Here is a 12,276-nt window from a genome sequence, read left to right as displayed (position 1 = left end):
CTTGCCAACTCTTACCGGCACATCCTCCCATACCCCTAAAGGTATCTTCGTTGATCGATCCGCCATTTGAAGTGTGATATTAGTGCACTTGAGTTCTCCCATTCCTAGCCTCTTGCACACCGAGTATGGCATGACACTCACACTTTTCCCAAGGTCACATAGAGCTTTGTTGATTGTAGTGTCGCCAATGGTGCATGGAATAGAGAAACTTCCCGGATCCTTTAGTTTTGGAGGTGAACTTTCTTGTAGGATGGCGCTACTCACCTTGGTGAATGCAATAGTCTCTAGCTTCCGGATGGATTTCTTCTTTGTAAGAATATCTTTCATGTATTTCGCATAGGCCGGAACATGATTGATTAATTCCGTAAATGGAATTGAGACTTCCAAGTTCTTCACAATCTCCATGAACTTTCCAAGTTCTTCATCGAACTTAGGCTTAGCTTGACGACTTGGAAATGGAAGCCTAATCACAATAGGCTCTTTATCCTTAGCCTTCTCTTAATTTTTCTTTGAAACTTCTTGAATGGTGGTGGGTTTTTCTTCTTTCTTAGAGTCTTCAACTCTTTCCTTGTCACTAGCATTCACAACATCTTCATCAATGGGCCTCTTCGGCCCTTCATACCTTGTACCAGTCCTCAAATGGATGGCACTCACCGACTCATGTCTTGGGGGATTACCTTGAGGTGGTAATTGCCCCTTTTGTCTTTGAGAACTAGAAGATGCTAATTGAGACATTTGGATCTCCAACATCTTTGTGTGAGCTAGTATGTTGTTAATGGTGATGTCTTTGGCTTGGCTATCCTTTTGCATTTGAGTGAAAAACTCTTCTTGGTTCTTTTGCATTTGGAGGACCGCTTTTTGAACATCAAAACCTTGGTCATTTGTTTGATTATATGGAGGTTGATTTTGATAACTTTGGTTTTGATTGTAAAAGGGTCTTTGAGCTTGGTTTCTCATTGGAGGTGGGGTGTATGTTGGAGGATTTTGAACATTTTGACTTTTGTATGAAAGATTGGGGTGGAATTTGGTGTTTTCATTGTAATAGTTGGAATAAGGGGTGCCACTCTTGTATGCTTGGAAAACATTCACTTGTTCACTTGTTCCCCTACATTCACTTTGGTCATGTCCCAGTGTTCCACAATTCTCACATACTCCACTTGGAATTGATGATGATGCTACCATAGCATTAACATGTTTCTTGGGTGATTTGGAGGCCTCTTCAAGTTTAGCCATGACCTTCTCAAACTTCAAATTAATGGTGTCAATATAAGCGCTTAGTTGAGCACCCAATTAAGTAATGGAGTCCACCTCATGCTTTCCTCCTCTAGTAGCCTTCCGAGGTCTACTATATTGTGAGGTATGGACCGCCATTTCTTCAATCTTGTTCCCTGTTTGATTGTCATCAACTTCGGTAAACATACCATTTGATCCCATATTGAGAATGTTTCGGGAGTCTTCATATAGACCATTCCAAAATTGTCGTACAAGGAACCACTCGCTAAGTCCATGGTGTGGACAAGATCGACAAGTGTCCTTGAATCTCTCCCATGCTTCATACAAAGATTCCTTATCCCTTTGTTTGAACCCGGTGATTTGGGCTCTCAACATGTTAGTCTTCTCCGGAGGATAGAATTTTTTGTAGAAAGCAAGTTCCAATTTTTTCCAAGAATCAATACCAAGAGTAGCCTTATCTAGGCTCTTCAACCATTGTTTTGCGGAACCAATCAAAGAAAAAGGAAATAAGACCCATCGAATTTGGTCTTTAGTAACTCCAGTTTCAGAAATCGCATCACAATAGTCACAAAAAGTCTCCATATGAGAATGAGGGTCTTCACTAGGCATCCATCCAAATTGACTTCTCTCAAGCAATTGTATAAATGCGGATTTGGCAATGAAATTACCGGTTAAATGTTGTAGTGTAGGAGTACCATTTGGTAGGTTCTCCTCGGTTGGTACAGAATGTGATGAAAATTTAGGCATTGTGGGTTGATTTTGTGGTGGGTTTTGTATTGGGTTATCCTCTTCTTCTCTTGCAAAAGGGTTGATGAACTCGATGTTATTTGGTTGAATGTCCACAATCTCACCAATACCTCTCAAATTATTCCTAGCAAGTCTTCTATTGTTGGTCAAAGTTCTTTTAATTTCAAGATCAATGGGTAATAAGTTACCTTGTGATCTTCTAGACATGCAAAATATCAAACAACTTGAAAACAATTAGAATAAACCTTGAGGAGATTGACTTCCCTAAGGTGAAGAAAGACACAACTAAAAACAATTCAAAGAAAATCAAATCAAGTTAACACCGTCCCCGGCAACGGCGCCATTTTTGGTGTTGTTGTAAAACTCGTCGTCAAAATTTACTCAACCAAAACAATATTTATAACTTCACAAACTACTCTTAGTAAAGAGGCAAGTAATGGTCGGATCCAATGGGATGGGTATTGATGTAGGATTTTCAATTGTAAATGGTCGTGTCTTAGGGTGTCACAATTTGGGGTTGAGATATGGGATCAATTAAAACTAATCAACAATAAAAACAAAGCAAGGTAGATAAAATGAAGGTGTAAACAATTGATTAAAAACACTAGGGTATCATGGGTTCATAGGGGAATACATGTGTGTTGATCATACAAACATGTTCTCAAATTATAAGCAAGCAATTATTGTTGTGATGGGATCGATTTAGTGTATGTCTTACAATCCCTAAGAAGGTTTGGGTCCCGGAGCCGAATCGATTAGATTGTACAACACCTACAAGTCGACTTAATCCTCCCTATTCAACATTATGCATGGTCTAATGAGGGTCGAGTTGGTTTATGTCTTACAAGCCTCATTGAAAAGATAAGTGATGGGTAAAAAAATGCAAGGATTCATAGGCTCGCATTTGATCAAACATAATATGTGCATAAGTTGGAATCACAACAAGCAAGTAAATAAATTATGTGAACATATTGGATTAAGCATGAATCATTCCCCATGTTTGTTTCCCCTAATTACCCATTAACCCTAGCTAAGGAAACTACTCACTCATTATCAAGTTTAACATGCTAACAAGGTTGTCAATCATACTAGTAAGGCAAAACATGATGAACAAATAAAAATGATTAACAATAATTAAAAGGATTAAGAGAGAATTATACCTATGAAGATTTCAAAATAATAATGCAAAGAATAAAAGAAGTACTTGATGATTGATGGAAGGTTGTCAATCTCCCAATAAACCCAAATAATCTTCTAATTACCCAAAATAAATGATGAACAATAAATAAATTAAGGAAAGATTAAGGAATGAGATTTGTATTAATACTAGATTAAGAGTTGATTACAAGATGAAGATGAGATTACTAATTGATTACAACTTGATTAAGAGAGCATTGAGATTGCTTTCTAATCTAGGTAGTACAAAGGGGTATTTATACTAAAGATTAGGTACATAAATTAGGGTTACTTTAAATGACTTTTGAGGAAATGCTCCTCTCAAGGAGATGAGCATCTCCGTTTTGCTCTAGGTAGTACAGATCCGGGGATCATTAGGGGAGACGCTATTTATACTAAAGATTAGGTACATAATTATCTACATAGGCCTTCTAGTATCGTCTTCCTTTAATGCTATTAGATGGCTTAAATGAAATATGAAGACCCTCTAAGAAATAAAACCTCAAAGAATATGCAAAATGGGAAATGCTGACTCTATAAAGCATAGATGAGCATCTCTAATTTGAGGACTAAATGTGCTCAAATATGAGTCACATCATAGAACTAATTAACATTACCCATAAAACCCCCAAAATTATAGGGTTTGGGTCAACATAAAAATGAAAGGAAAAGGGTGAGTGATAACTTACTAGTGGAAAGGATTGAGAAATATTCAAGCTTGGTGAACAATCCTTCCAAATCTAGGCTTGGTCTTCTAGTTAGTATTCATGGGAAGTTTCTAGAGTTATGGGATCATTTTGAGGATAAGGTAGACAAGGGAGGGGAAATCAAGAAAAGATTGTTTAAAGATGATAAGGCTTCAAGACCAATGGACAACGCACTAGGTCCTATAAACTCCACTGAGGTATTACAAAGTTACATGTCTTACTCGGCCCCTCACTCGGTAGTGACCTGCAGGTCTTATAAACTATGGGGGGGCACTCGATCGAGTGACTCTTGTCAAAGTTTAAGATCCATTCTAGAAAGGCCTCATTGGGCCAATCGATTGAGTCGGTCCTAGTATTCAGCTACACTAGGTTTGGTGCCCAGCTACGCCTAGGCTACCTTTATTTAACATTTAAATTTTATTTTCTATGAAATATGATTTCCCTAAATTTGGTTAACACATACATTTACAATTTATATATTGAAATTATGATGAGAGGTAAAATTAATCAACAAATTATGAGACATGTTCACCTCTCCCGCTGTTAATATTATTACTTTCACTACATCCCTTGTTAATACTATTACGTTCACTACTTCTTCGGTTACTGTTGTTTGTTTACTATTCCTGCTATTTTTACGGTTAACCCGTTAGGTTTGTAAAGCTCGTATATTTAAATAAATTAATATTTTCTTAAAATCGAATTGTTAATTTATTTTTCATACTCTTTCCGTTGTTCCTAATGTTACTTTCATTACATGTGTTGTGACTACTATTACTTTCACTTCTCCCGCCGTCATTATTTTTCTTTCACTACTCCCGCGTTTATTATTGTTAATTTCACTACTCTCGTTGCTGCTAGTATGACTTTCACTACAAACTACTCCCGTTGCTATATATTATTGTTGCTTTTACTACTCACGTGGAAGGTTACTATCATAATAATTGATTATCTAGTTGTATTAATGTTATATATTTAAATAAATCTGAAATATTAAATTAAAATATTATTTAAGAGCAATCATTATTATTTACTAACTAAATTACAAATCTAATGAATTATGGAATATTATATTTTTTGGAAATCTGAATTGATTTACTTACCTTTTAATAGTTTCCAAAATATAACATATACTTATATTATATTTATGTATGTTAAATAATTAACATATTTATACTAATTAATACCATAAGTGGGACCCGTTTATGTTAAGAAAACTCGCCATATTCTAATATTCTCTAAATTTATACTTTTAACCAAAACTATATAATATTTACATTGAAGTCGCTCGTTCAGGTCCATCACACATCGCTAGTGATTTAAACTATATAATATAATTAACGTGTATAGATTTATTTAATTATATAGAAGTCCCTTGGTTTCTGGAATTAATATATAGTATTGATATGATTTCCTCGCCTACTTGACTCATGATTAATATTTATTTTATGCTTATTATTTCTTAATCTCTTTTTAATCATTCCAAAGCCTATAAAAGCCTAAAACTTAGAATCTGCGAATTTTAAAACCTTTTTGCTCATATTTTTCAAAACTCCCATATATTTTATACACATCTAGAGAGAGATTGGTGTACTCTTAATTGTTTTGGGGATTCCTCATCTATTGCAATCGAAATTGATTCTTCTTGTTGTAAGTTGTTCTTATCTTTAATCCCTCGTAAGATTTGATTATTCACGTTCTAAGTTTCTTGAATCTTTTTATTAATTTAGTATTCTTTTATCTCTATAATTTGGGAAATTGGGGAAATAGATAATCACGATTAATTGAGTAGAATAAGTAGTAATTGTATATTATTAATGATTGTAGAGGACGGAATCGTAAAGGATAACTATTGATTACTATAGTTTGAGTTTGGATTTCTATTCAGGTCGAGATATTGTAAGTTTTATAGTCTAAAACTAACATGTTCTAGTCTCATAATGAACATGTATAAATTGAATGCGGAAGCGATAAAAGAGATCGATTACTTACCTCTAGTCATTGCTTGAAATAATTGATCCGTCTTAATGAATAACCCAATTTCTTATGCCCCAAATCTGACTTGGCTTCCAAACCCTCAGCCTCACAATTTAGATGGTGTATTTTCTAAATGAGGTAGGATTGATAAACCTTAATCATAATAAATATGTTCCCCTTATATAGACTCTTGCCATCAAAGAGTCAGCTGATCAGTTTCCTAAATTGTGAGTAGTAACTTATGGGAGACAATAGTGGAAACTAAATCCTAGGTAAATTCCACCATACAATGGACCAACTTAATTTCCATAAAATAACTTAATTAAATATTAATGAAATACTTATTTATTTTATGAAATATCTTACATTCTTCCACTTGGTCCATTTAACAAGAGACACAACATATGGATCATGGCGACGAATTCTCTTAGAGAAAGAATTAATCTTCCATGTATCACAATATATCAAGTCACTCACACCACACACATTTAACTTAATGAGTAAACCCCACGTTTACTCGAGGTTCAAACAAAATGATATTTCTCAACACTACTTTATAAATATGCGCATAAATCCAAATGAGAAAATATCCAACTTAATAAAAGTTTCTTACAAAAACTTAATGAATGTACTACATAATGGAACTAAGTCCCATTCTCACTACATAATCCTTGAAAGTCTTAATTGACATGCCTTTAGTCAAGGGATCTAAAATCATCAACTCTGTGCTAATGTGTTCAATGATCACTTTCTTTTCCTGAACACGCTCCTTTATGGCTAGATACTTTATGTCGATGTGTTTACTTCGACTTCCACTTTTATTATTCTTAGCCATAAACACAGCAGCTGAATTGTCACAATACATTCTTAGCGGCCTACAAATAGAGTCAATAACTCTAAGCCCAGATATGAAACTTTTCAACCAAACACCACGTGAGGTAGTCTCAAAACAAGATACGAACTCAGCCTCCATAGTAGAAGTAGCCGTCAAGGTTTGCTTCACACTCCTCCATGACACAGCTCCATCGGCTAGCATAAACACATATCCTGATGAGGATTTACGTGAATCTATGCAACCAGCGTAGTCGGAGTCGGAGTAATCTACTACTTCAAGATTCTCAGTCCGTCTAAACATAAGCATGTAATCCTTAGTACCTTGAAGGTATCTCAACACTTTCTTTGCAGCCTTCCAGTGATCAAGTCCTGGGTTCCTCTGATATCTTCCTAACACTCCAACCGCATATGCAATGTCGGGTCTAGTACAAACCTGAGCATACATAATGCTACCAACAGCTGAAACATATGGAATATTCTTCATTTGTTCTTTTTCAATGTCATTCCTAGGGCACTGGTCCAAGCAGAACCGGTCACCTTTCACAATTGGTACTACACTTGGTGAACAATCTTTCATCCTGAATCTTTCATGTACTTTATTGATATAGGCCTCTTGAGACAACCCCAAAATGCCTCGAGAACTATCTCTATGGATCTTAATGCCAATGACATAAGATGCCTCACCCATATCCTTCATATCAAAATTACTTGAAAGGAATTGTTTCACCTTATGTAGCAACCCTTTATCATTGGTTGCTAGCAAAACATCATCCACATACAACACTAGAAAACAAACTTTACTCCCACTGACCTTAAGATATATACATTCATCCATTATATTTTCTTCGAAACCAAATGAAGAAATAACTTCATGGAATTTCTTATACCATTGGCGGGAAGCTTGTTTTAAACCGTATATGGACTTATTTAGCTTACAAACCAAATGCTCACCATTTTTAGAGAAGAATCCTTCAGGTTGTTTCATATAAACCTCTTCCTCTAAATCACCATTGAGAAATGTTGTTTTCACATCCATCTGATGTAACTCGTAATCAAAATGAGCTACTAATGCCATGGCAATTCGAAAAGAATCTTTCTTTGATACAGGAGAAAAGGTCTCTGGGTATTCAATTCCTTCCCTTTGGGCAAATTCTTTAGCAACGAGTCTTGCCTTATGTCTCTCGATGTTACCAAGTGAATCTCTTTTAGTCTTATAGACCCACTTGCACCCAATAGGTTTTACACCATCAGGCAATACAACGAGATCCCAAACTCCATTAGATGCCATAGAATTCATCTCATCTTTCATAACATTCATCCATAAGTTAGAATCTGTAGAACTTACGGCTTGTGAAAATGACATAGGATCATTATCAGCTCCAACATTATAATCCAATTCTTGTAGATATACTTCATAGTCATCAGGAATAGCCGATCTCCTTTCACGAATAGATCTTCTTAATGGAACTTGTTCATCCTCATGGTGAACCTCTTCCTCATTATGATCTACCATATCTTAATCGACATTTTGTGGAATTTCTATCACTGGTTGTGTAACACTCGATTGAATTTGAGGAGTGTGAATGACAACCAATATGTCACTTGAATTAGAGGGTGGAATTTCATGATGATCCCTCTCCAGGACAATGTCCTGAATTAGGTCACTCCCACTAATCAAGTCATTCTCAAGAAATTTAGCATTTCTTGATTCCACAATCCTTGTACTATGAGATGGACAATAAAACCTATAACCCTTAGACTTTTCGGCATATCCAATGAAATACCCACTAAATAGGTCCTTAGATCAAGTTTTTTTCTTGTGGATTATACACTCTCACTTCCGACGGGCATCCCCAAATGCGTATATGTCTCAAACTCGGTTTCCATCCTTTAAATAACTCAAAAGGTGTATTAGACACAGCCTTGGAAGGAACCCGATTTAATATGTACGCTGCCGTCTTAAGAGCATCAACCCACAAAAATGAAGGAAGTTTAACATTACTTCTCATACAACGCACCATCTCAATTAATGTCCTATTTCTTCTTTCTGCTATACCATTCTGATCTGGAGAACCAGGCATAGTGTATTGGGCAACAATCCCATGCTCTTGAAGAAATTTAGCAAATGGACCAGGTGCTTGTCCGTTCTCAGTGTATCTACCATAGTATTCACCACCTCTATCAGATCTCACAATCTTAATGCGCTTACCGCATAGGTTCTCTACTTCAGCCTTAAACAATTTAAAGGCATCAAAAGCTTCATCCTTAGAATTAAGTAGGTAAAGATACATATAACGTGAGTAATCATCAATAAAGGTGATAAAATATTTTGGATCATTAGCGTTCACGTCCGGACAACAAATATCCGTATGTATGATTTCTAATAGGCTAGAACTTCTCTTTGCACCTTTCTTAGACATGTTAGTTTGCTTACCCTTAATGCAACTAACACAAGTATCAAAATCAGTAAAGTTTAAAGTATCAACTACTCCATCCTTTACTAATCTTTTTACCCTCTCAATGGAGATATGTCCCAATCTCCGGTGCCACAAAATAGAGGAATTCTCATTCATAATACAACGTTTTAAACCAGCATTGACATGCATAGAATTATGAGTAATATTATTTTGCAGTTCAAGACGATATAAATTATCAGACAAAATACCATAACCAATAATTTCAGAATTTTTGAAAATACTGAATCCAGAGTCTGAAAAATTAAAGGTAAAACCCAAAGATACAAGTCTTGATACTGAAATCAAATTTCTAGAGAAATTCGAAACATAAAATGTCTTTTCCAAATGCAAAATAAAACCACTACTTAATATTAAACTGCATGTCCTAATGGCCTCCACATGTGAACTAATCTGGTTTCCTGAATAGATTGAAAGTTCACTGCCCACTGGTTTCCTTAGGTTTGTCATACCCTGCAAGGTATTCGAAACATGGATTGTAGTTCCAGAATTAATCCCCCATGTATTATGATTAACATTAACCATATTAGATTTATAACAAACAAACGCATGAAAATTACCTTTCTTCTTTAGCCAAGCCTTAAACTTAATGCAGTCTATCTTCATGTGTCCCTTCTTTTTACAAAAGAAACACGTAGACTCCTTCTTAATGGTTGGCTCAACTGAAATCTTTCCCTTTCCCTTATCTTTAGTATGACCCTTTTGCCGCTTTAAAGAAGAAGCAACAGTAAGGTTCACCTTTTCACTTTCCTCCATTAATAGTCTGCCCTCCTCTTGAACACACATGGCCATAAGTTCATTAATTGATCATTTATCCTTATGTGTGTTGTAAGAGATCTTAAAAGGAGTATATTTTGGAGGAAGAGTGCATAAAATGAAGTGCACAAGGAAAGAGTCAGACATGGTAACTTTCAAAGTCTTAAGTTGGGCTGCAATATCCCTCATGCGCATGATATAATCACGCACACGTTTAGTCTCGGTGAGCCTCAAAGATGAAAACTGCATTATTAAGGTACTAGCAAGAGCTTTATCAGAAGTTGCAAGATGCTCATTGATGGCCTTAATTAGATCTTTAACTTTAGTATGCTGATCGGCAGAACCACGAATACTAGCACACATTCCGGTCTTTATGAACATAATGGAGAGACGATTAGATTTCTCCCACTTTTGATAAAGATCAATTGCTTCTTTAGTGCTTTCTTTAGTTACTTTAGGTGGTTCGTCTTTTCGAATAGCATAATCAATATCTAACCCTCCCAACTGCAGTAGCATTCTCTCTTTCCAGACCTTATAATTATCACCATTCAATTCAGGAATGTCAAATTTAACATAAGTAGTACTCCCAGGTAAAATTGCTGCAAATATAATAAATAACATGATTATTACCAAAGTTGAGACTTTAAACTTAATCATGCTTTACCAATGTAAATCATGCTCAAATATTAATCTAGAGACATAAAACTTGCCTGTGGGCTAAAGTTTCACTCAATTAGATACATAAAAAATTTAACTTTATGACAATACTATCAAACCATATGCATCTCTTAACTCCTGTGGGTAGATTAAGAAACAAGATTCAATATATCATCCTAATTAGTCATACAAATACATACAACAAGATTCCTATAGGTAAGTCTCGTTATATTACATACGACTAATCACAAATATTGTCTAGTTACCACATGTGATTCCAAAATAAAATTTCAATTAATTAGAGATGTTGTGGCTAAACTCTAACTATTAAAATTTTGAATCACTCGACATTAAACATTAATCTATATACTCAACTTAATGTATATAGAAAAAATATACGACCAGAAAACTTAATTGGTCTAACTCTCTATACATATGATTATAAACAATTACAAGAGTATTATCACTCGCAATAGCACAATACTAAACAATATGGAGTGAAAATAAACAAAAAACGTCAAAATCACCCAAAACAGATGAACAGTAGCTGGAATAACAATATGCCTTAACCAATTTTAATTAGGTCATACATTAGCGATACGCCTATACACGTACTCATCTAAGCAAATCATAAGCCAAGAAACAAAGTATGACAATAAGCAGGAAAGTCAAAATTGATAAGAGGATATGATTAATATATGGCACAGTACATCACGACAAATTTTTCCTCTTAAGATCATTAATCAATTAATTTTCCTCTAATAAGGAAGACTGAATGGGGTAGTGAATTACAACTCTCGACGCCAAAGTCGCATAGTAATTAGTTACTGTTCGGACTACGGATAAATTCAACCCACTTAATTTAAAATGAATTAGAGAGATCTGAACTCCCAATAAGACAACATAGATTAAATTATTTTCGAAAAATATTGCAATACACGAAAATAGCTATGAATAAGGGTTAACATATTTAAGCAAGGCAGATTACTCGCTCTGATACCAACTGTAAGTTTTATAGTCTAAAATTAACATGTTCTAGTCTCATAATGAACATATATAAACTGAATGCGGAAGCAATAAAAGAGATCGATTACTTACCTCCAGCCATTGCTTGAAATATTTGATCCGTCTTGATGAATAACCCAATTTCTTATGCCTCAAATTTGACTTGGCTTCCAAACCCTCAGCCTCACAATTTAGATGGTGTATTTTCTTAATGAGGTAGGATTGGTGAACCTTAATTAGAATAAATATGTTCCCCTCATATAGACTCTTACCATCAAAGAGTCAACTTGGTTTCTGGAATTAATATATAGTATTGATATTATTTCCTCGCCTACTTGACTCATGATTAATATTTATTTTATGCTTATTATTTCTTAATCTCTTTTTAATCATTCCAAAGCCTATAAAAGCCTAAAACTTAGAATCCGCGAATTTTAAAACCTTTTTGCTCATATTTTTCAAAACTCCCATATATTTTATACACATCTAGAGAGAGATTGGTGTACTCTCAATTGTTTTGGGGATTCCTCATCTATTGCAATCGAAATTGATTCTTCTTTTTGTAAGTTGTTCTTTAATCCCTTGTAATATTTGATTATTCACCTTCTAAGTTTCTTGAATCTTTTTATTAATTTAGTATTCTCTTATCTCTATAATTTGGGAAATTGGGGAAATAGATAATCACGATTAATTGAGTAGAATAAGTAGTA

The 12,276-nt window shown here is 34.8% G+C and overlaps 1 protein-coding gene and 1 non-coding gene across 2 annotated transcripts; one reads left to right on the top strand and one right to left on the bottom strand.

Moving 5' to 3' along the window:
- Positions 1–1,501: 1,501 nt before the first annotated feature.
- On the top strand, positions 1,502–1,608 carry LOC141593907 (small nucleolar RNA R71). The gene has a single exon (XR_012521962.1). It is a non-coding gene; the product is annotated as a small nucleolar RNA R71 (small nucleolar RNA).
- An 8,347-nt stretch (positions 1,609–9,955) lies between these two features.
- Positions 9,956–11,669, bottom strand: LOC141590286 (uncharacterized). Its single transcript, XM_074410887.1, has 2 exons — positions 11,660–11,669; positions 9,956–10,503 (listed from the first exon to the last, which is right to left on the bottom strand). Exons 1-2 carry the CDS (start codon positions 11,667–11,669, stop codon positions 9,956–9,958), a joined length of 558 nt encoding a protein of 185 aa, XP_074266988.1.
- Between the last annotated feature and the right edge of the window lie 607 nt (positions 11,670–12,276).

The sequence above is a fragment of the Silene latifolia genome, chromosome 7, assembly GCF_048544455.1.
Source record: "Silene latifolia isolate original U9 population chromosome 7, ASM4854445v1, whole genome shotgun sequence".
Taxonomy (NCBI): domain Eukaryota; kingdom Viridiplantae; phylum Streptophyta; class Magnoliopsida; order Caryophyllales; family Caryophyllaceae; genus Silene; species Silene latifolia.
This window is presented reverse-complemented; position numbering and strand designations above follow the sequence as displayed.